General features: G+C 46.2%; 1 protein-coding gene across 1 annotated transcript in view; it reads right to left on the reverse strand.

Annotated features, from left to right (window-relative positions):
- MEIOC (meiosis specific with coiled-coil domain) overlaps nt 1-25,558 on the reverse strand; it is a 49,137-nt gene that overhangs the window by 3,609 nt on the left and 19,970 nt on the right. The window contains exons 5-7 of the mRNA XM_038754069.1: nt 7,250-9,116; nt 6,786-6,920; nt 932-1,112 (exon numbers count right to left, since the gene is read on the reverse strand). Coding sequence (XP_038609997.1) covers nt 932-1,112; nt 6,786-6,920; nt 7,250-9,116 — 2,183 coding nt within the window. The remainder of the gene's footprint in view (nt 1-931; nt 1,113-6,785; nt 6,921-7,249; nt 9,117-25,558) is intronic.

The raw sequence follows: 25,558 nt of genomic DNA on the forward strand, positions 1-25,558 counted from the left end.
GACAAGGAGAGAAGGGAGGGGAGGAAGGAGGGGGTGAGGTGATGGACAGCCTTGAAAACCAGGGTGAGGGGTTTTTGCCTGATGTGTAGGTTGATTGGTAGCCACTGCAGATTTTTGAGGAGGGGAGTAACATGCCCAGAGCGTTTCTGCACAAAGACGATCCGGGCAGCGGTGTGAAATATGGATTGAAGTGGGGAGAGACAGGAGGATGGGAGATCGGAGAGGAGGCCGATGCAGTCATCCAGTCGGGATAGGATGAGATATGTTGCCAACTTGTACTTCCCAAGCGCTTAGTACAGTGCTCTGCACACAGTAAGCGCTCAATAAATACGATTGATGATGATTGATGATGAGCGATTGAACCAGCAGGGTAGCGGTTTGGATGGAGAGGAGATTATACTCTCCCAAACACTTAATACAGTGCTCTGCCCAGAGTGAATGCTCCATAAATACAACTGAGCGAATGAAAGGAGGTAATCCCTGGTCCCTCGTCAGGCTCTGAGGAGGAGGGAGAACAGGTATTGGGCCCCCCAGTTGCTACTAAGAGAGCCCCAGGTGGGCTAGGGACCGTGTCCGACTCGATTACCTCGGATCTACCCAAGTGCTTAGAAAAGTGCTTAACAAATACGATAGTAATAATAAGGAGAATTACTCTTATTCCCACTACCGCACTGGCCAGGTCGAGCTTTCCTTTAAGTTCCTGAGCCAGCAGCTGTTTGGAAGCCTGTAGTTGACCACGTCTAACTCCGGCGGGGCGTCTGTGTCACGTTTCTAAATATGAGTTACAGAGTCCAACACCATCTTGAGTCTGAATTTCAGCTGAGGGTGACCCTGCCCGCGTAGACGTTAGTTTTCTCGGGGGATTGGACCAGCGCGCTTAGTACAGTGCTTGGCGCATAGTAAGTGCCATTATTATTATCGTCGTTCCTACCTCGGTCGTCCTGGCTTCTGGGGGCTCCTTGCCTCTGTCGAGTCGAAACGTTCACAATCTCCTCCTTCCTTCGGGTCTGGACCAGACGAATGGTCTCCAAGTGCTTATCGAGGGTGATGGAGATGTTGATGTGGAGGGGAGAGCTCCGAAGCCGCTCCATCTTACCCAGTAAAGTGACGACCTGTGGACGGTGTTTTAGAAGAATAATAATGATGGCATTTATTAAGCGCTTACTATGGGCAAAGCGCTGTTCTAAGCGCTGGGAAGGTTGCAAGGTGATCAGGTTGTCCCGCGGCGGGCTCACAGCCTTCACCCCCATTTTACAGATGAGGTACTGAGGCCCAGGGAAGTGAAGTGACTTGCCCAAAGTCACACAGCTGACAGTTGGCGGAGCCGGGATTTGAACCCATGACCTCTGACTCCAAAGCCCGGGCTCTTTCCACCGAGCCACGCTGCTTCTCATAAACAAGTTTTCCATCTTGGTTACCCCCCTATCGCCGCACGCTCCTTCCACTAATCAACCATCCCATGGTATCTATTACTCTATTTATTGATTTCTTTTATTTGTACATGTTTATTCTATTTATTTAATTTTGTTAATATGTTTTGTTTTGTTCTCTGTCTCCCCCTTCTAGACTGTGAGCCCGCTGTTGGGTGGCGACCGTCTCTATATGTTGCCAACTTGGACTTCCCAAGCGCTTAGTCCAGTGCTCTGCACACAGTAAGCGCTCAGTAAATATTGAGAAGCAGCGTGGCTCCGTGGGAAAGAGCCCGGGCTTTGGAGTCAGAGGTCATGGGTTCAAATCCCGGCTCTGCCAATTGTCAGCTGTGTGACTTTGGGCAAGTCACTTCACTTCTCTGGGCCTCAGTTCCCTCATCTGTAAAATGGGGATTAAGACTGTGAGCCCCCCGTGGGACAACCTGATCACCTTGTAATCTCCCCAGCGCTTAGAACAGTGCTTTGCACATAGTAAGCGCTTAATAAATGCCATCATTATTATTATTATTATTATTATGAATGGATGAATGAATGAATATTGAGTGCCTACTGAGTGCAGAACGCTGTTGTAGTGTTATGCCGCACTCTCCCGAGCGCTTAGTACCGTGCTTTGTATGCAGTAAACTCTCAATAAATACGATTGATCAATCATGTTTTAGACTGTGAGCCCACTGTTGGGTAGGGACTGTCTCTATATGTTGCCAATTTGTACTTCCCAAGCGCTTAGTACAGTGCTCTGCATGCACATAGTAAGCGCTCAATAAATACGATTGATGATGATGATGATAAATACGATAGATCGATCGTATTTATTAAGCATTTAGTGCGTTCAGAGCACTGACCTTAGTACTTGGGAGAGTACAATACAACAGAGCTGGTAGACACATTCCTCTCCATAAGGGATTTATGGTCTAGAGGGGAGACAGACATTAAAGCAGCAGCGTGGCTCAGTGGAAAGAGCAGGGGTTGGGAGTCAGAGGTCATGGGTTCAAATCCCAGCTCCTCCACTTGTCAGCTGTGTGACCTTGGGCAAGTCACTTGGCTTCTCTGGGCCTCAGTTCCCTCATCTGTAAAATGGGGATGAAGACCGTGAGCCCCACGTGGGACAACCTGATCACCTCGTATCCTTCTTCTAGACTGTGAGCCCACTGTTGGGTAGGGACTGTCTCTATATGTTGCCAACTTGTACTTCCCAAGCGCTTAGTACAGTGCTCTGCACACAGTAAGCGCTCAGTAAATACGATTGATTGTATCCTCCCTGGCGCTTAGAACAGTGCTTTGCACATAGTAAGCGCTTAACAAATGTCATTATTATGATCAACAATTAATTATTAATAATTATTAATAATTATTAATTATTTAATACATTATTAATAATAATCATTAATTATTAATGTATTATTATATTATTTTATAATTGTAATTATTATTAAAGTAAATGACAGAAATGGACATAAGTGCAGTGGGGCTGAGGGTAGGGGGAATAAAGGGTACAAATCCAAGTACAAGGGCAACGTTGTACTTCCCAAGCGCTTAGTACAGTGCTCTGCACACAGTAAGCACTCAATAAATACGATTGATTGATTGATTGTATCCTCCCCAGTGCTTAGAACAGTGCTTTGCACATAGTAAGCGCTTAACAAATTTTATTATTATCATCAACAATTAATTATCAATAACTATTAAATACACCATTAATTAATTATTAATAATTATTGATTGTTAACATATTATTATATTATTTAATAATTATAATTATTATTATTAAAGTAAATGACAGAAATGGACATAAGTGCAGTGGGGCGGAGGGTGGGGGGAATGAAGGGTACAAATCCAAGTACAAGGGCAACGTTGGACTTCCCAAGCGCTTCGTACAGTGCTCTGCACACAGTAAGCGCTCAATAAATACGACTGAATGAATGAACGAACGTTGAAGGGAGAGCGAAGCGGGGAAATGAGGGCTTAGTCGGGGAAGGCTTCTTGGAGGAGAGGTGCGTTCAGTAAAGCTTTGAAGCTGGGGAGAAGCCACGGTCGGTCGGACATGAAGAGGGAGGGAATTCCAGGCCAGAGGCGAGACGGATGGAAAGCAAATCATGCAAATCATCATCATCATCATCAATTGTATTTATTGAGCGCTTACTGTGTGCAGAGCACTGTACTAAGCGCTTGGGAAGTCCAAGTTGGCAACGTCTAGAGACAGTCCCTACCCAACAGTGGGCTCACAGTCTAAAAGGGGGAGACAGAGAACAAAACCAAACGTACTAACAAAATGAAATAAATAGAATAGATAGGTACAAGTAAAATAAATAAATAGAGTAATAAATATGTACAAACATATATACAGGTGCTGCGGGGAAGGGAAGGAGGTAATGTAAGGAGCAAATGTACTGGGGAACTCAAAAATGAGTAAGGAATTAAGACTGGAAATTCTAGTAATTATTCAGGGAAGCGATCCAGTTCCATTTTCCCCGAGTAAAACCACAGAATAACTAAGATGCCAAGAAATTTGCCTAGGTGGGCTGGAGCAGTTTGGGGTTTTTTTCCTTAATAATTTTCTAGTTCCTTCGAAATTCATCATTATCATCATCATCAATCGTATTTATCGAGCGCTTACTGTGTGCAGAGCACTAAGCGCTTGGGAAGTACAAGTTGGCAACATATTCCACAAAAGCGGTATAATTTGGAGGCCTTAGAAATAATTCCCGGTGCTCTGCACAGAATAAGCGCTTAATAAGGATTATTGCGACTACTACTACTACTACTTTGGAATCTCTGGGCAGAGCGCTACATCTTAAGTGCCACAGGAGAGTTTGATTTTGTTTACTGAATCAATCAATCAATCGTATTTATTGAGCGCTTACTGTGTGCAGAGCACTGTACTAAGCGCTTGGGAAGTACAAGTTGCTTGGGAAGTACAACATCCGTGATGTTTATTGAGTGCTCACTCTGTGCAGAGCACTGCACTGAACAGAGGACATCCCAATTGCAAAACTGGCCCATGGGGTGAGTAAATGATAGCAGGATGTCTAAACCACTGCTGTGTGGACAGCTAAAATTGGGAAAACAAAAGTCAGGGGGGCAGGGGAAATGTTTAAAGAGAAGCAGCGTGGCTCAGTGGAAAGAGCCCAGGCTTGGGAGTCAGAGGTCATGGGTTCTAATCCTGACTCCGCCACATATCTGCTGTGTGACCTTGGATAAGTCTTAGTACTGCGCTTACCCAAGCGCTTAGTACAGTGCCCTGCACACAGTAAGCGCGCAATAAATACGATTGAATGAATGAATGAAGTCATTTAATTTCTCTGAGCCTCAGTTATCTGTAAAATGAGGATTAAGACTGTGAGCCCCACGGGGGACAACCTGATCACCTTGTAACCTCCCCATGTGCTTTGCACATAGTAAGCGCTTAACAAATGCCATCATTATTATTATTATTTAAGCGCTTAGTACAGTGCTCTGAACACAGTAAGCACTCAATAAATACGATTGAATTGAAGAGGCACAGTAAAACGATGCCATATCCCATCTGCAAACTGGGAGTCACCCTAGACCTGCAGGGGGGAATGGCCGTCAAGGAAGGACCAGCTCTTTCCAAGCAGAAGCTCCCTAAGGATTGTGAGACATGACTGAAAAAAAGCAAAAACAGCACCACAAATAACAAACATGACAACATAACAAGGGACGGACTTTTGGGGGGCACAATGTGGATAGGAAGGGGGTCCCTCAAAGGCCTTTTCAGTCACGCACATGCGAGAGCTCACCTCCTCCAGGAGGCCTTCCCACACTGAGCCCCTTCCTTCCTCTCCCCCTCATCCCCCCTCCACTCCCCCATCTTACCTCCTTCCCTTTCCCACAGCACCTGTCTATATGTATATATGTTTGTACATATTTATTACTCTATTTATTTATTTTACTTGTACATGTCTATTCTATTTATTTTATTAGTATGTTTGGTTTTGTTCTCTGTCTCCCCCTTTTAGACTGTGAGCCCACTGGTGGGTAGGGACTGTCTCTATATGTTGCCAACTTGGACTTCCCAAGCGCTTAGTACAGTGCTCTGCACACAGTAAGCGCTCAATAAATACGATTGATTGATTGATTGATTGAGAATTTCCCTCATAACAGCAGTGTAAAGACGACTGCACATATTGTGTGTGTGTGTGTCCATGTGTGTGTTTTGTTCCTTTGGGAACTTTCAAACTCGGTTGAAGTTTAGATCCTTTATAAGCTCCCTTTGGGGAGGGAATGTATCCGCCGACTCTGTTGTATTCTCCCAAGAGCGTAGTACGGTGCCCTGCACAAAGTAAGTGCTTAATAAATACCATTGACTGATTATGACAGGCTTAAAAAAACGGAACCATTTCAGTTACTAGGTAGGGGGGAAATCGCTTGGAAAATAAAACCTCACTCTTTGAACTTCAAAATAGGTCAAAAATGACTGAATGGTTTCCTCACTTCCCTACAGACAGTCATCTCTACGCTAAGACCAGACATGGAATAATAATAATATGTTGCCAACTTGTACTTCCCAAGTGCTTAGTACAGTGCTCTGCACACAGTAAGCGCTCAATAAATACGATTGAATGAATGAATAATAATAATGGCATTTATTACGCACTTACTACTTGCAAAGCACTGTTCTAAAGGCTGGGGAGGTTACAAGGTGATCGGGTTGTCCCATGGTGGGCTCACAGTCTTCATCCCCATTTTACAGATGAGGCCCAGAGAAGTTCAGTGATTTGCCCAAAGTCACCCAGCTGACAAGTGGCGGAGCCGGGATTTGAACCCATGACCTCTGACCCCGAAGCCCAGCCTCTTTCCACTGAGCCACGCTGCTTCCCCGATTAAGAGTGTGAGCCCTGTGTGGGGCAGGGACTGTGTCCAATCCGATTAACTTGTATTTACCCCATCGCTTAGAACAGTGCTTGGCGCTTAATAAAGCGCTTAGCGAGTACCAATCAATCAATCAATCAATCGTATTTATTGAGCACTTACTATGTGCAGAGCACTGTACTAAGCGCTTGACCTAACCTAAATGTGGCTTACGCAACCCCAAACAGGTTGGAAATGCGAACGGGCAGAATAGGAGGAGATGTCCTCCTGTATATATGTATATATGTTCGTACGTATTTATTACTCTATTTTATTTGTACATATTTATTCCATTTATTTTATTTTGTTAATATGCTTTGTTTTGTTCTCTGTCCCCCCCTTCTAGACTGTGAGCCCGCTGTTGGGTAGGGACCGCCTCTAGATGTTGCCAACTTGGACTTCCCAAGCGCTTAGTTCAGTGCTCTGCACACAGTAAACGCTCAATAAATACGATTGAATGAATGAATCTCCCGTTTCGCGGCTCACCCTGGCTTGCTCTCGCAGCTCATCCACGATTAAGCGGTCCACCCGGGAAGGGTTGGAGGTCAGCCTCGGAATCGGTGTGTTATTCATGCTGGAGACTTTCTTTCCCGGATAATTCTTGGCAAGGGACTGTTCCACCTGGGGAAAAATGAGAGACACTTTTCAGATGGCGTCGTTAAGACGACGGGAGTGCGTCCGCGCGGAGTTGGGAGATAAATTTATCCTTGCGGGCGGGCAACGTGCCTGCCAACCCCGCTGCTCTCCCGAGTGCTCAAATACAGTGCTCCGCACACAGTTTAGAGCTCGATAAATACCGCCGATCAACGGGGCGAGGCAGAAGCCTCCTTTGCTGTTTTAATTCCGGTGAGCACGGCACTGTGAGATTAAAGCGGCGGGAGGCAGGTCACCCTTGGGCCCCAAATGAGGGTCAAAATGCCTTTCAACAAACTGATTTTTCCCCGTGTTACCTTCTTCCTCTCCTTTTCTAAGGCTCTCCACTGCTCGTAGCACTGCTCCAGTTGGGTGTGAAGTTCACTGGCCGGTCCGCTGCGGGCTTTGACCGGCCTCGGCAACACGGGCGTGAACGGGAAACCGGGCTGAGGGTGAGGCTGGTCGTTAAGCATCGGCCCCTTCGAATACGGACTCGGGCGCCTTCCGTCTTGGTAGGAGAGCAGATTGCGAGGGCCGGTCAGTGGGAAGAACGCCTGGCTGAACGGAAAGCTGGGTTTCGGGGGAAGCCTGCCCAAGCCAAACCGGGGGGTGTTCGGGTGGTACCTAAAGTCGCCCATCATGAAGTGGTTCGGAAAGTAGGAAGGCTGGGGGCGGTTCGGCCGGGCGACCACCCGGCCGTTGTCTCCGCTTCCCAGCCGGGGGCTCGCGTAGCGACCCGGGCGTTCCAACAGGTCGTGATAGGGATTCGGGGACAAGCCCGGGAAATAGGCCTGGCCCGGGTCGGGATCACCGTGTCCACCCTGGAGCCTGGCTTGGAAAGGGTGCTTGTACCCGTGGTCGACCATCCCGTATTGCTGAGGTGAGAAGCCGTCGCACGGCCCGTTGGGCGGCTTGAATTTTTTCTCGAGGCTCGGTTCGGGGAGACGCCTTCCACCGTCCCTCGTCGGCCCTTCCAGGGGGCTGCCGGGCTGAAGCCTTCCCGGGCCATTGGAGCCGAAATCCAGCCCGGAAAAGAGGGATGGGTTTTCCTGATAGTATTGCTGAAACAGATAGCTCTGAGGGGTGAAGGCCGCGGCAGGTGGTAACGGGGGGCCATCTAAAGAATGGTTCAGCCCTCCCAGGGCCGGGCTTAAATGACCGTTCCATCTCATCAGGTTACTTTGATTCCGATACGGAATGGGAGCGCTGTTTTTGGCTGGGAAGTTCATCCAGATGGGCCGGTTGATGTTGATTCCGCCGGAAGGCGCCGCCCAGTTCGGCGGGGGATTCGCTGGCTTGAGGAATCCGGAATTCTGCGGCTCCGACCTGGGAACCTGCTGCCTCTCGGAGGGGCTAGGAAAATCGCTGAGGCCCGGGCGGGCGAAGAGAGCTTTGAGCCCGTATTCCGGCCTCAAGCCGAAGTCGGGCACGAAGGCGGCCTCCTTGGCGTACGGCTTTTCGGTTAAGTAGGTGGCCGACCTTGGGAAAGGGAAATTCTTCGGGCCGCGGGCCTCGTCCCCTTTCTTCAGGTCCGCCGGCATTCCCAGGAAAGACCTGGCGTAGCTCTCCGCTTCCCCGGCCGCTCTCTTGGGTGCCCCGTCGGTTGATTTCCTGCCCTCCTGAAGGCCAAGATTCGAACACTGATTGAACCTCACCTGATTGGGGTGGGGATATTCCGGAAAACTACAGTAATCCGCACTGTCGTTGAGCCGAGCCTGGGCGAGGAACATCTCGGCTCGCTTCTGCTGCATCGGCGCCCCGAGGCCCCTGGCCCACGTGTGGCCCCTTCCGTAAGAGTGGGGGTCTCCCCCTGCGGCTCCCGCTTCCCTGGGGAGCCCCATCAGTGGCAAGGAACGGTTCTGGGGCCTGGGGCCATCTTGGAACGCCGCCTTAGCCGGATCGTTCGGCGGCAGGTTGAAGTAGCTGAACTGATCGGCCCGCGACGGGTACCTCCATTGGTCCTCGAGCCCCAGATTGGGGAATCCGGCACAGAGATCGTCTCTTCTGGGCTGTGGGGTGAGGATGCTCCTCTGCGGGGCCGGTTTCTCCGCCGCCGGCCCGGATTCGCCACTGTAGAAAGCGGACGGAGAGCCGGCCGCCTCAACCGGCCTTTGAGGGTCGGACGGGAGGCCGGGGTGACCGGGGTTCCCGGGCCAAATGGATTTTATGTTGGCGGAGCAGGCCCTAGGACGAGGAGACAGGTTGGGTTACCACTGGGGTTTTAGAGGGGGTTTTCACGCCCGGGAGGAGGGGAAAGGGTCTGAGGATAATCATAATAATGACATTTGTTAAGCGCTTACTATGTGCAAAGCACTGTTCTAATCGCCGGGGGGATGCAAAGTGATCAGCTTGTCCCATGTCATAATCCCCATTTTGCAGATGAGGCAACTGAGGCTCAGAGAAGTTAGACTGGACTGTGAGCCCACTGTTGGGTAGGGACTGTCTCTATATTCATTCATTCAATCGTCTTTATGGAGCGCTTACTGCGTGCAGAACACGGGACTAAGCGCTTGGGAAGTATAAGTTGGCAACATCTAGAGACGGTCCCTACCCAACAGCGGGCTCACAGGCTAGAGAATAATAATAATGATGGCATTTGTTAAGAGCGTACTATGTGCCAAGCACTGTTCTAAGCACTGGGGGGATAATAATAATAATAATGTTGGTGTTTGTTAAGCGCTTACTATGTGCCAAGCACCGTTCTAAGCGCTGGGGGAGATACAAGGGAATCAGGCTGTCCCACGTGGAAGGGGGTGGCAGACAACAAAACAAAACATATCAACAAAATAAAATAAATGGGATAGTAAATATGTACAAGTAAAATAGAGTAATAAATACATACGAACCTATATACAGGTGCTGTGGGGAGGGGAAGGTGGTAGGGCCGGAGGGTTGGGGAGGGGGAGGATATATATTATTATATATATATATATATATGTTATATATATATATACATATTGTATATATGTATATATGGTTGTACATATTTATTACTCTATTTATTTATTTATTTATTTCACTTGTACATTTCTATCCTATTTACTTTATTTTGTTGGTATGTTTGGTTCTGTTCTCTGTCTCCCCCTTTTAGACTGTGAGCCCACTGTTGGGTAGGGACTGTCTCTATGTGTTGCCAATTTGTACTTCCCAAGCGCTTAGTACAGTGCTCTGCACATAGTAAGCGCTCAATAAATACGATTGATTGATTGATTGATTGATCGAGGAGACTGTGAGCCCACCGTTGGGCAGGGACCGTCTCCATACGTTGCCAAATTGTACTTCCCAAGCGCGTAGTACAGTGCTCTGCACACAGTAAGCGCTCAATAAATTTGATTGATTGATTACGTGGCTTGCCCAAGGTGACACAGCAGACGAGTGGTGGAGGCAGGATTAGAACCCGTGACCTCCGGCTCCCAAGCCCGGGCTCTTTCCACTGAGCCACGCTGCTTCTCTAAGGGTCGTCCAAGAGTGTTGCTAAGCCTATGGCTTAGATGTCTGTGGCCCAGCTGTGGGGATGTGGGCCACCGTGTTGGTTTTTGTGAGCCTTTTAGACTGTGAGCCCACTGTTGGGTAGGGACTGTCTCTATGTGTTGCCAATTTGTACTTCCCAAGCGCTTAGTACAGTGCTCTGCACAGAGTAAGCGCTCAATAAATACGATTGATTGATTTTTGTGGCAACCTGGCTGCCCTCCCTTCCACCGGCTCCTTGGGAGCTGGCAAGACGCTCGCCCTCGCCTCGACTCCCTCCGGGCAGTTGATCGTGCGACCCACGGCGGGGGCATTGTGGCCTTGGGAATCAATCAATCAATCGTATTTATTGAGCGCTTACTGTGTGGAGAGCACTGGACTAAGCGCTTGGGAAGTCCAAGCTGGCAACATATAGAGACGGTCCCTACCCAACAGTGGGCTCACGGTCTAGGAGGGGGAGACAGAGAACTGAACCAAACGTACTAACAAAATAAAATAAATAGAATAGATAGGTACCAGTAAAATAAATAGAGTAATAAATATGTACAAACATATATCCAGGTGCTGTGGGGAAGGGAAGGAGGTAAGATGGGGGGGATGGAGAGGGGGGCGAGGGGGAGGGGAAGGAGGGGGCTCAGTCTGGGAAGGCCTCCTGGAGGAGGTGAGCTCTCAGTAGGGCCCTGAAGGGAAGCAGCGTGGCTCAGAGGAAAGAGCCCGGGCTTTGAAGTCAGACGTCACGGGTCCGAATCCCGGCTCCGCCACGCGTCTGCTGTGTGACCTTGGGCAAGTCACTTCACTTCTCAGAGCCTCAGTTCCCTCATCTGGAAAATGGGGGTGAAGACTGTGAGCCCCACGTGGGACCACCTGATCACCTTGTATCCCCCTCCCAGCGCTTAGAACAGTGCATTGCACATAGTAAGCGCTTAGCGCTTCGTACAAGTAAGCGCTTAGTGCAGTGCTCTGCACACAGTAAGCGCTCAATAAATACGATTGATGATGATGTAAATACGATTGATGATAGTAAGCGCTTAACAAATACTATTATTATTATTATTATTATTATTATTATTATTATTATTATGCCCCCTCTCTCCCGCTCACCCTGCCCCCCCATCGTTCCCAAGGGAGTGTCCCATTCCTCCAGAGGAGCTCCCGCCCTCCCGGAGGGGAGAGAGGGGTGAACCCTCTGCGTTTGGGAGGTTGGACTGCTTTGCCTTACACTGCAACTAGCCACTACACCGGTAGTTACAACGATCCCAGCTACACCAGTTGTCAGCTGTGTGACTCTGGGCAAGTCACTTCACTTCTCTGGGCCTCAGTGACCTCATCTGTAAAATGGGGATTAAGACTGTGAGCCCCCTGTGGGACAACCTAATCACCTTGTACCTTCCCCAGCACTTAGAACAGTGCTCTGCACATAGTAAGCGCTTAATAAATGTCGTTATAAAACTGCCAGAAGTTCTTTTCTCCTGAGTGCGCTCAGGGACACACACACACACACACATATGTTGTTTCACCTTGACTACACTCTCCAATCAATCAAAAGTCCTCTGTGGGACCTTGGGCAAGTCCCCGAACTTCTCTGTGTCTCAGTCACCTCATCTGGAAAATGGGGATTAAGACGGTTAGCCCTTCTAGACTGTGAGCCCGCTGTTGGGTAGGGACCGTCTCTATATGTTGCCAACTTGGACTTCCCAAGCGCTTAGTACAGTGCTCTACACACAGTAAGCGCTCAATAAATACGATTGATTGATTATAATAACAATAATAATAATAATGACAATTATTAAGCACTTACTATGTGCAAAGCACTGTTCTAAGCGCTGGGGAGCTTCCAAGGTGATCAGGTTGTCCCACCAGGGGCTCACAGTTTTAATCCCCATTTTCCAGATGAGGTAACTGAGGCCCAGAGAAGTTAAGTTGGAGGCTTTCCCAGACTGAGCCCCTTCCTTCCTCTCCCCCTCGTCCCCCTCTCCATCCCCTGCATCTTACCCCCTTCCCTTCCCCACAGCACCTGTATATATGGATATATGTTTGTACATATTTATTACTCTATTTATTTTACTTGTACATATCTATTCTATTTATTTTATTTTGTTAGTATGTTTGGTTTTGTTCTCTGTCTCCCCCTTTTAGACTGTGAGCCCACTGTTGGGTAGGGACTGTCTCTATATGTTGTCAACTTGTACTTCCCAAGTGCTTAGTACAGTGCTCTGCACACAGTAAGCGCTCAATAAATATGATTGATTGATTGATTAAGTGACTTGCCCAAAGTCACACAGCTGACCGTTGCCGGAGCCGGCATTTGAACCCATGACCTCTGATTCCAAAGCCCGGGCTCTTTCCACTGGGCCACCCTGCTTCTCTTAGACTATTAGACTGTGAGCCCATTGTTGGGTAGGGACCATCTCTATATGTTGCCGACTTGTACTTGCCAAGCGCTTAGTCCAGTGCTCTGCACACAGTAAGCGCTCAATAAATACGATTGAATGAATTGAATCAATGTGGGATACAGAAAAAGCGTTTCTTAGTGGGAAGAGCCCGGCCTTGGGAGTCAGAGATTCATTCATTTATTCAATCATATTTATTGAGCACTTACAGTGTGCAGAGCACTGTAGTAAGCGCTTGGGAAGTACAAGTCGGCAACATATATGATATATGTGATGCCAATTTGTACTTCCCAAGCGCTTAGTACAGTGCTCTGCACATAGTAAGCGCTCAATAAATATGATTGATTGATTGATTGATTGATATAGAGACGGTCCCTACCCAACAACGGGCTCACAGTCTAGAAGGGGAAGACGTGGGTTCAAATCCCGGCTCCACCACTTGTCAGCTGTGTGACTTTGGGCAAGTCACTTAACTTCTCTGTGCCTCAGTTCCCTCACCTGTAAAATGGGGATTAAGACTGTGAGCCCCACGTGGGACAACCTGATCACCTTGTATTCGTTCATTCAATCGTATTTATTGAGCGCTTACTGTGTGCAGAGCACTGGACTAAGCGCTTGGATAGTCCAAGTTGGCAACATTCATTCATTCATTCATTCATTCATTCAATCGTATTTATTGAGCGCTTACTGTGTGCAGAGCACTGTACTGAGCGCTTGTGAAGTACAAGTTGGCAACATCTAGAGACGGCATATAGGGACGGTCCCTACCCTACAGCGGGCTCACAGTCTAGAAGGGGGAAATCTTGTAGTCTAGAAGTCTTGTATCTTCCCCAGCGCTTCGAAGAGTGCCTTGCACATAGTAAGCGCTTAACAAATACCATAAAAAAACACTTCCCGTGGGGTAAATCAAGTCAGTGGGCATATAGGGAGTAGCGTGAGCCTGCTGTGAGTCCTCACTCACTGCTTCACACTGAAAGCAGGGAGAACCTGGCCTTGTTCCCCCCCCCCTGCAACTGGCTTATTTTCAGTCACAGAAGAAATAATAATAATAATAATGGCATTTATTAAGCGCTTACTATGTGCAAAGCACTGTTCTGAGCGCGGGGGAGGTTACAAGGTGATCAGGTTGTCCCACGGGGGGCTCACAGTCTTAATCCCCATTTTACAGATGAGGTGACTGAGGCCCAGAGAAGTGAAGTGACTTGCCCAAAGTCACACAGCTGACAATTGGCAGAGCCGGGATTTGAACCTGCGACCTCTGACTCCAAAGCCCGGGCTCTTCCCACCGAGCTGCGCTGCTTCTCGATCGTCATCATCATCAATCGTATTTATTGAGCGCTTACTATGTGCAGAGCACTGTACTAAGCGCTTGGGAAGTACAAATTGGCAACACATAGAGACAGTCCCTACCCAACAGTGGGCTCACAGTCTAAAAGGGGGAGACAGAGAACAAAACCAAACATACTAACAAAATAAAATAAATAGAATAGATATGTACAAGTAAAATAAATAGAGTAATAAATATGTACAAACATATATACATATATACAGGATATACATATATATATATATACATATACCACGATGAAATCATTTCTCGAAGAAATCATTCTCTTTAGAGGAAAAAGACTTGTGAGGAGCCCTTGGTTGTCCTAATTGCAAAGGAATATGTTCTGCTGTAACGATATTTGAAATTAGAACCTTTTAATTGTCTGCACGTGGGCTGCATAGTTCCCTATTTAGGAAATAGCCGTACACCACGGTTGCTGGGAGGGTTTCTTTTTTTTTTTTATTTGCTCATTCAAAAAAGAAAAGGGATTTCATAACTTTCCTTTTTAAATATAATGCACATGTACCGTTGGATAGTTGCGACAGTTTGGTTCTCCGGAGTCACTGATGGCGAGGCCTTTGAGCTTTAATACCGCTCGGAGGGCTGACGACCTCCATTTCCAAATGTTAGTGAGGTCAGGGAGTGCTGGTTAATAGCACTGGACACGAAATTCGGAGAAAACAGGCATTAAACGTGCTAAGCAGCCAGCACTTCCTTAAGAAAACTTGGAAAAGAATCCAGGGGGAACCTCCCTCGGAAGGAGGATGTCGCCTGTGGAAGGCCTCCCTCAACGCGGAACATTATGGCGCTAATTGGCTACGGTTTGGACGTCGGGTATGCGAGCTACCATCATCATCATCATCATCATCAATCGTATTTATTGAGCGCTTACTATGTGCAGAGCACTGTACTAAGCGCTAGGGAAGGACAAATTGGCAACACATAGAGACGGGCCCTACCCAACAGTGGGCTCACAGTCTAAAAGGGGGAGACAGAGAACGAAACCAAACATACCGACAAAATAAAATAAATAGGATAGATATGTACAAGTAAAATAAATAGAGTAATAAATATGTACAACCATATATACATATATACTAGAGCCAAACCGAACGAGGAGTGGGTTGGTCGCCTCCAGCCAGGCTCTGACGGGTCAGAAGTGGGGATGATGGATTAGGCTCTAGGGACGCGAGGCATCTGGGGCGGCTGATAAGTGGGGTGACTTCGGACAAATCACCTAACTTCTCTGTGCCTCAGTTCCCTCATCTGTAAAATGGGGATGCAGACTGTGAGCCCCCCGTGGGACAACCTGATCACCTTGTAACCTCCCCAGCGCTTAGAACAGTGCTTTGCACATAGTAAGCGCTTAATAAATGCCATCATTATCCCCTTCTAGACTGTGAGCCCGCTGTGGGGTAGGGACCGTCTCTATATGTTGCCAACTTGGACTTCCCAAGCGCTTAGTACAGTGCTGTGCACCCAGTAAGCGCTCAATAAATACGATTGATTGATTGTTGGGTAGGGACCGTCTCCATATGTTGCCAACTTGGACTTCCCAAGTGCTTAGTACAGTGCTCTGCACACAGTAAGCGCTCAATAAATACGATTGAATGAATGGATGAATGAAGTGGGGAGAGAGACAGCATCCTCCCAGCTGAAGCGTATGAAAGAAGCGCCACTTGAAGTCGGCTTGGATATTTTTTCCTGGCTGAATCTCTCTTGTGAGATCGCATTCATTCATTCGTATTTATTGAGCGCTTACTGTGTGCAGAACACTGTATTGAGCGCTTACTGTGTGCAGAGCACTGTACTAAGCGCTTGGGAAGCCCAAGTTGGCAACATACCTTGCTCTCCGCCTGAGGCCTGAGGCGAGCCATAATAATAATGATGGCATTTGTTAAGCGCTTACTATGTGCAAAGCACTGTTCTAAGCGCTGGGGGGATATAACATGATCAAGTTGTCCCACGTGGGGCTCACAGTCAATCCCCATTTACAGATGAGGTAACTGAGGCTCAGAGAAGTTAAGTGACTTGCCCAAGGTCACACAGCAGACGTGGTGGAGCTGGGATTCGAACCCATGACCTCTGACTCCAAAGCCCGGGCTTTTTCCACTGAGCCATGCTGAGCCATGGTGAGTGTCCCCCCCCCCACCACCATCATCATCGTGATGGTGGTGGCGGTTTTGTTTATTTTATTTTGTGAATATGTTTTGTTTTCATTCATTCAATCATATTTATTGTAAACATTTTATTTGTACATATTTCTTCACTTCACTTCTCTGTGCCTCAGTGACCTCATCTGTAAAACGGGGATCATCATCATCAATCGTATTTATTGAGCGCTTACTGTGTGCGGAGCACTGGGCTAAGCGCTTGGGAAGTCCAAGTTGGCAACACATCGAGACAGTCCCTACCCAACAGTGGGCTCACAGTCTAAAAGGGGGAGACAGAGAACAAAACCAAACATACTAACAAAATAAAATAAATAGAATAGATACGTACAAGTAAAATAAATAAATAAATAGACAGAGTAATATTTATTATTATTAATATTTACGAAGACTGTGCCCCCCATGGGACCACCTGATCACCTTGTAACCTCCCCAGCGCTTAGAACAGTGCTTTGCATGTAGTAAGCGCTTAATAAATGCCATTATTATTATTATTATAGAGAGGGTCCCTACCCAACAGTGGGCTCACAGTCTAGAAGGGGGAGACAGAGAACAAAACCAAACATATTAACAAAATAAAATAAATAGAATAGATATGTAAAAGTATAATAAATAAATAGAGTAATATTTATTATTATTAATATTTATGAAGACTGAGCCCCCCATGGGATCACCTGATCACCTTGTAACCTCCCCAGCACTTAGAACAGTGCTTTGTATGTAGTAAGCGCTTAATAAATGTCATTATTATTATTATTATTATTATTATTATTATTATTATTATTATTATGGAGACGGTCCCTACCCAACAGCGGGCTCACAGTCTAGAAGGGGGAGACAGAGAACAAAACCAAACGTATTAACAAAATAAAATAAATAGAATAGATATGTACAAGTAAAATAAATAAATAGATAGAGTAATATTTATTATTATTAATATTTATGAAGACTGAGCCCCCCCATGGGACCACCTGATCACCTTGTAACCTCCCCAGCGCTTAGAACAGTGCTTTGCACATAGTAAGCGTTTAATAAATGCCATTATTATTATTATTATAGAGACGGTCCCTACCCAACAGCGGGCTCATAGTCTAGAAGGGGGAGACAGAGAACAGAACCAAACATATTAACAAAATAAAATAAATAGAATAGATATGTACAAGTAATATAAATAAATAGATAGAGTAATATTTATTATTATTAATATTTATGAAGACTGAGCCCCCCATGGGACCACCTGATCACCTTGTAACCTCCCCAGCGCTTAGAACAGTGCTTTGCACATAGTAAGCGCTTAATAAATGCCATTATTATTATTATTATTATTATTATTATTATTATTATTATTATTATTATTATTATTATAGAGATGGTCCCTACCCAACAGTGGGCTCACAGTCTAAAAGGGGGAGACAGAGAACAAAACCAAACATACTAACAAAATAAAATAAATAGAATAGATATGTACAAGTAAAATAAATAAATAAATAGATAGAGTAATATTTATTATTATTAATATTTATGAAGACTGAGCCCCCCATGGGACCACCTGATCACCTTGTAACCTCCCCAGCACTTAGAACAGTGCTTTGCACATAGTAAGCGCTTAATAAATGCCATTATTATTATTATTATTATTATTATAGAGACGGTCCCTACCCAACAGCGGGCTCACAGTCTAGAAGGGGTAGACAGAGAACAAAACCAAACAAATTAACAAAATAAAATAAATAGAATAGATATGTACAAGTAAAATAAATAAATAAATAGATAGAGTAATATTTATTATTATTAATATTTATGAAGACTGAGCCCCCCATGGGACCACCTGATCACCTTGTAACCTCCCCAGCGCTTAGAACAGTAATTTGCACATAGGAAGCGCTTAATAAATGCCATTATTATTATTATTATTATAGAGACGGTCCCTACCCAACAGCGGGCTCACAGTCTAGAAGGGGGAGACAGAGAACAAAACCAAACGTATTAACAAAATAAAATGAATAGAATAGATATGTACAAGTAAAATAAATAAATAAATAGATAGAGTAATATTTATTATTATTAATATTTACGAAGACTGAGCCCCCCATGGGACCACCTGATCACCTTGTAACCTCCCCAGCGCTTAGAACAGTGCTTTGCACGTAGTAAGCGCTTAATAAATGCCATTATTATTATTATTATAGAGACGGTCCCTACCCAACAGCGGGCTCACAGTCTAGAAGGGGGAGACAGGGAACAAAACCAAACATATTAACAAAATGAAATAAATCGCAACCACCCTGCCTTTCTAACACCACAACTTAACTTTCCTAACTCCACAAGAGGGCTGTAAGACACACCGCATTCGGGGTGAGGGCCTCTCTCCCAAGACAGGGAAAAATTTTAAGGGCTCGAGCCGGGGGGAAAGGAGGGATCTTGAGGAAACCGACCCAGGAATCGGGTCGGAAAGGTCCCGAATGAAGCCAGGGATAATAATAATACTAATGATGGCATTTATTAAGCGCTTACTACGTGCAAAGCACTGTTCTAAGCGCTGGGGAGGTTACAAGGCGATCAGGTTGGCCCACCGGGGGCTCACAGTCTTCACCCCCCTTTTTACAGATGAGGTCACTGAGGCCCAGTGAAGTGACTTGCCCAAAGTCGCCCAGCTGACAGTTGGCGGAGCCGGGATTTGAACCCGTGACCTCTGACTCCAAAGCCCGGGCTCTTTCATCATCAGTCGTATTTATTGAGCGCTTCCTGTGTGCAGAGCACTGTACTAAGCGCTTGGGAAGTACAAATTGGCGACATAGAGAGACAGTCCCTACCCAACAGTGGGCTCACAGTCACAGTCTCTCTTCCTCCCTTCAAGGCCCTGCTGAGAGCTCACCTCCTCCAGGAGGCCTTCCCAGACTGAGCCCCTTCCTTCCTCTCCCCCTCGTCCCCCTCTCCATCCCCCCATCTTACCTCCTTCCCTTCCCCACAGCACCTGTATATATGTATATATGGTTGTACATATTTTTTACTCTATTTATTTATTTATTTTATTTGTACATATCTATTCTACTTATTTTATTTTGTTAGTATGTTTGGTTTTGTTCTCCGTCTCCCCCTTTTAGACTGTGAGCCCACTGTTGGGTAGGGACTGTCTCTATACGGTGCCAATTTGTACTTCCCAAGCGCTTAGTACAGTGCTCTGCACACAGTAAGCGCTCAATAAATACGATTGGTGATGATGATAGAAGGGGGAGACAGAGAACAAAACCAAACGTACTAACAAAATAAAATAGATAGAATAGATAGGTACAAGTAAAATAAATAAATAGAGTAATAAATATGTACAAACATATACATATATACAGGTGCTGTGGGACTCTTTCCCCAGAGCCATGCTGCTTCTCGGTGATCTTTCCCGGGATCCCCTCGGGGATGTTTTCCCCATCCCAGGGAAAGCCTCAACCTTCGCAGGGACTCCACCCGGTCCCACCCCGTCTCATGAGAGCGAGGATTCATAAAATTCCCGTGTTCATTATAGCCGGAGACAATCAGATGCTTATGGGTGAGTCTGCGTGAATGGCTGACTCACGGCTAGGAGGGGAGCCAGGTTTTCAGTCAGAGCAGTAAATTCCTGGAATGGGAATTGGACTGGGTGGTGAATTGATCGGAGCCCAAAGCCCACTTAGAAATGATGGTCCTGGAAGGTGATGTGGCTGACCAGAGCGGGGAGGGGAGAAGTGGGGGGCAAGGACTCCATGGGGGTCTTCACCCCTGCGGAAGTCAGCCACCGGCCTTGCTTCCCAAAACTATTTTGGGCAGGTTGGCAGCAGGAGCCGGCCCGCCCCACCCATTGGGGCTGGATTGGCGGCTGGAAAAATGGAGCTGCTAAAATTTCCTCCCATCTGGCCGTGTCCCTGGACGTCCCGCTCAGCCCTGGAGGGCTCCCCTCCCTTCGGTGGGCTCTGGCACTGGAAGTTTCTCTTTTCCCGGCTCATCGGGGATGGGTCAGGGGGTGAATGGATCGCTTGCTGAGCGCTTACTCTGCAGTACTAGGCATCATCATCATCATCAATCGTATTTATTGAGCGCTTACCGTGTGCAGGGCACTGGACTGAGCGCTTGGGAAGGACAAGTTGGCAACATAGAGAGACGGTCGTCGTCGTCAATCGTATTTATGGAGCGCTTGCTGTGTGCAGAGCACTGGACTAAGCACTTGGGAAGTACAAGTTGGCAACATCTAGAGACAGTCCCTACCCAACAGTGGGCTCACAGTCTAAAAGGGGGAGACAGAGAACAAAACCAAACATACTAACAAAATAAAATAAATAGAATAGATATGTACAAATAAAATAAATAATAAATCGTATTTATTGAGCGCTTACTGTGTGCAGAGCACTGGACTAAGCGCTTGGGAAGGACAAGTTGGCAACATAGAGAGACGGTCGTCATCGTCAATCGTATTTATTGAGCGCTTGCTGTGTGCAGAGCACTGGACTAAGCGCTTGGGAAGTACAAGTTGGCAACGTATAGAGACAGTCCCTACCCAACAGTGGGCTCACAGTCTAAAAGGGGGAGACAGAGAACAAAACCAAACATACTAACAAAATATAATAAATAGAATAGATATGGACAAGTAAAATAAATAAATAAATAGAGTAACAAATATGTACAAACATATATACATCATCATCATCATCAATCGTATTTATTGAGCGCTTACTATGTGCAGAGCGCTGTACTAAGCGCTTGGGAAGTACAAGTTGGCAACATATAGAGACAGTGCCTACCCAACAGTGGGCTCACAGTCTGAAAGGGGGAGACAGAGAACAAAACCAAACATACTTAACAAAATAAAATAAATAGAATAGATATGTACAAATAAAATAAATAAATAAATAAATAGAGTAATAAATATGTACAAACATATATACATATATACAGGTGCTGTGGGGAAGGGAAGGAGGTTAGATGGGGGGAAGGAGAGGGGGACGAGGGGGAGAGGAAGGAAGGGGCTCAGTCTGGGAAGGCCTCCTGGAGGCGGTGAGCTCTCAGTAGGGCCTTGAGAGCAAACGGGAGTGCTCAACAGAGTAAGTGGACGTGATTCCTGCCCTCGTAGAGCTTGCAATCTCAGCAGGGGAAAAGGACACCAAAAGAAACCTCGGGTAGGGGGAAGTAATGGAATAGAAAGACGTGTACAGAAAGTGCCGTGGTGGGTGTGGGGCGGTGAATACTCAAGGGCTTAGGTGACACAGAAGTGTTGAAGTGGCAAGTAGGGGAGGAAAGAAGGTGGGGAGACGAGAGATTAATTAGGGAAGGCTTCCTGGAGGAGATAAAATGGGAAGGGCTGGCCGTGAAGGGGGCTTCCATCAGAAGAGAGGGCCAGGAGCGTGACGTGGGGGGCTAGAGAGGCCCAGCCAATAAATTCACTCAAGAAGAGGGAAAAGTCGAGCTGGGTTACAGTGGAAGAGGAACGAGGATAAATCAATCCATCAATCAATTGTATTTATTGAGCGCTTACTATGTGCAGAGCTTGGGAAGTCCAAGTTGGCAACATATAGAGACGGTCCCTACCCAACAGTGGGCTCACAGTCTAAAAGGGGGAGACAGAGAACAAAACCAAACATACTAACGAAATAAAATAAATAGAATAGGTATGTACAAGTAAAATAAATAAATAAATAGAGTAATAAATATGTAAATAAATAGGGGGAGACAAATGAGCGAGTGGCTGGTTAGGAGTTTCTGCTTAATACGGAGGGGGAATGGGCAACCATGGGGGCATTTGGGGAGTGGGGAGACGTGGATGAACATGGAGTTTTTGTTGAGCAGAGATCACCACACCTCTACCTGTAATTTATTGGAATGTCCATCTTGTACACTACATTGTAATACTTGTACATGTAATACATGTACATGTACAACGTAATGACTTGTACATATCTATTCTATTTATTTTATTTTGTTAGTATGTTTGGTTTTGTTCTCTGTCTCCCCCTTTTAGACTGTGAGCCCACTGTTGGGTAGGGACTGTCTCTAGATGTTGCCAACTTGGACTTCCTAAGCGCTTAGTACAGTGCTCTGCACACAGTAAGCGTTCAATAAATACGATTGATGATGATGATTGTAAACTCCTCAAGGATAGGGATCGCGTCTACCGGCTCTATTGTACTGTACCCTCTTTAGGGTTTAGTACAGTGCTCTGCCCACAGTAATCAATAAATACCACTGATTGATTAATAAGGGGCACTGAGTAAAGTCAGTTGGCTCCAAACAAACAAAAGTGAACACTTCCTTCACCCAGCAAACGGTTTTAGACTGTGAGCCCACTGTTGGGTAGGGACTGTCTCTATATGTTGCCAACTTGGACTTCCCAAGCGCTTAGTACAGTGCTCTGCACACAGTAAGTGCTCAATAAATACGATTGATTGATTGATTAAGCGCGCGGAACTTGTTCCTCTACAGACAGTTGGGCCGATGTAAAATAATAGTAGCTTCACGGGGGTTTGGGTGAATTTATGAAAGAATGGATCGTGACGGGTGATTAGAGAGAAAAGCCGGGCACTGACAAAACCTGAACCGTAGCCAAGGAGTAAAAAGGGCAACCATTATACGGTTCCTCTGTGTGACTTTGGGCAAGTCACTTCACTTCTCCGGGCCTCAGTTCCCTCATCTGGAAAATGGGGATGAAGACGGTGAGCCCCACGTGGGACAATCTGATCACCATGTATCCTCCCCAGCTCTTAGAACAGTGCTTGGCACATAGTAAGCGCTTAACAAATGCCATTATTATTATTATTATTATTATCAAAGCTAGAGACCTGGGCTGCGCGAACCATTCAATTGACTCACTAATGGCAGAAGCAGCGTGGCTCAGTGGAAAGAGCCCGGGCTTTGGAGTCAGAGGTCATGGGTTCGAATCCCCGCTCCGCCACATGGATGCTGTGTGACCTTGGGCAAGTCACTTCACTTCTCTGAGCCCCAATTACCTCATCTGTAAAATGGGGATGAAGACTGTGAGCCCCACGTGGGACAACCTGATCACCTTGTATCCCCCCCAGCGCTTAGAACAGGGCTTTGCACATAGCAAGCGCTTAACAAATGCCATTATTATTATTATTATTATTATTATTATTATTATTATTTTTAATGGCATTACACATGTTCTCTCGTCCCACCCCCACTAGGCTCTCGTCCTCACCTGGGGCTCTTCCCATCTACACTCTTAGGTTGCGAGCCCCCAGAGGGACAGGGACCCGATCTGAGTCAGAGGTCGTGGGTTCTAATCCCGACTCCGCTGCTTGTCTGCTGTGTGACCTTGGGCAAGTCACCTAACTTCTCTGGACCTCAGTTCCCTCATTTGTGAAATGGGGATGAAGACCGTGAGCCCCACGTGGGACAACCTGATTACCCTGTCTCTACCCCAGCGCTTAGAACAGTGCTTGGACATAGTAAGCGCTTAACAAATACCATCATTATTATTATTACTATTATCCCCATTTGTGTATTCTTCTCCCGTTGTCGAGTACAGTGCTCTGCACATTGTCTTATGCTGTTGTCGTCTCCGACCCATAGGACACATAATAATAATAATAATAATGGCATTTATTAAGCACTTACTATGTGCAAAGCACTGTTCTAAGCACTGGGGAGGTTACAAAGTGACCAGGTTGTCCCACGTGGGGCTCACAGTCTTAATCCCCATTTTACAGATGAGGCAACTGAGGCACAGAGAAGTTAAGTGACTTGCCTAAAGTCACACAGCTGACAAGTGGCAGAGTGGGATTTGAACCCATGACCTATGACTCCAAAGCCCATGCTCTTTCCACTGAGCCATGCTGCTTCTAGCCACACATCTCTTCCAGAATACCCCACATCCATCTGCAATTGTTCTGGTAGTGGACATAATAATAATAATAATAATAATGACATTTGTTAAGTGCTTACTATGTGCAAAGCACTGTTCTAAGCGCTGGGGGGATACAAGGTGATCAGGTTGTCCCACGGAGGGCTTACAGTCTTAATCCCCATTTTACAGATGAGGTAACTGAGACTCAGAGAAGTTAAGTGACAAGAATAATAATAATAATAATAATAATGGCATTTGTTAAGCGTTTACTATGTGCAAAGCACTGTTCTAAGCGCTGGGGGGATACAAGGTAATTAGCTTGTCCCACATGGGGCTCACAGTCTTCATCCCCATTTTACAGATGAGGTAACTAAGGCACAGAGAAGTGAAGTGACTTGCCCAAAGTCTCACAGCTGACAAGTGACAAAGCTGGGATTAGAACCCATAACCTCTGACTCCCAAGCCCGGGCTCTTTCCACTGAGCCACGCTGCTTCTCTCATCAATCAGTCATATTTATTGAGTGCTTACTGTGTGCAGAGCACTGGACTAAGCGCTTGGGAAGTACAAGTCGGCAACACATAGAGACAGTCCCTACCCAACAGCGGGCTCACAGTCTAGAAGGGGGAGACAGAGAACAAAACCAAACATCCTAACAAAATAAAATAAATAGAATAGATATGTACAAGTAAGATAAATAAATAAATAAATAAATAAATAGAGTAATAAATATGTACAAAAATATATACATATATACAGGTGAAAAATGTCCTCAGATCCAGTCTGGGGAGGGGGCCAGATATTTTTTTTTTAATGGTATTTATTAGGTGCTTACAAAGCACTGTTCTAAGCGCTGGGGAGGTTACAAGGTGATCAGGTTGTCCCACAGGGGAATCACAGTCTTAATCCCCATTTTACAGATGAGGGAACTGAGGCCCAGAGAAGTGAAGTGACTTGCCCACAGTCACCCAGCTGACAAGTGGCGGAGCCGGGATTAGAACCCATAACCTCTGACTCCCAAGCCCGGGCTCCTTCTACTGAGCCACGCTGCTTCTCTCATAGTAAACACCTAATAAATACTATTCATTCATTCATTCAATTGTATTTATTGAGCGCTTACTGTGTGCAGAGCACTGGACTAAGCGCTTGGGAAGTCCAAGTTGGCAACACATAGCGACGGTCCCTACTCAACAGTGGGCTCACAGTCTAGAAGAGTGTGAGCTCTTCTACTATGTCTTCTACTCTTCTACTACTACCCTACTACCCATAGTACTACTACTACTATGTACATAGTTATTACTCTATTTATTTATTTATTTTACTTGTACACTTCTATCCTATTTATTTTATTTTGTCGGTATGTTTGGTTCTGTTCTCTGTCTCCCCCTTTTAGACTGTGAGCCCACTGTTGGGTAGGGACTGTCTCTATGTGTTGCCAATT

This window comes from Tachyglossus aculeatus, chromosome 11 (assembly GCF_015852505.1).
Source record: "Tachyglossus aculeatus isolate mTacAcu1 chromosome 11, mTacAcu1.pri, whole genome shotgun sequence".
NCBI lineage: Eukaryota > Metazoa > Chordata > Mammalia > Monotremata > Tachyglossidae > Tachyglossus > Tachyglossus aculeatus.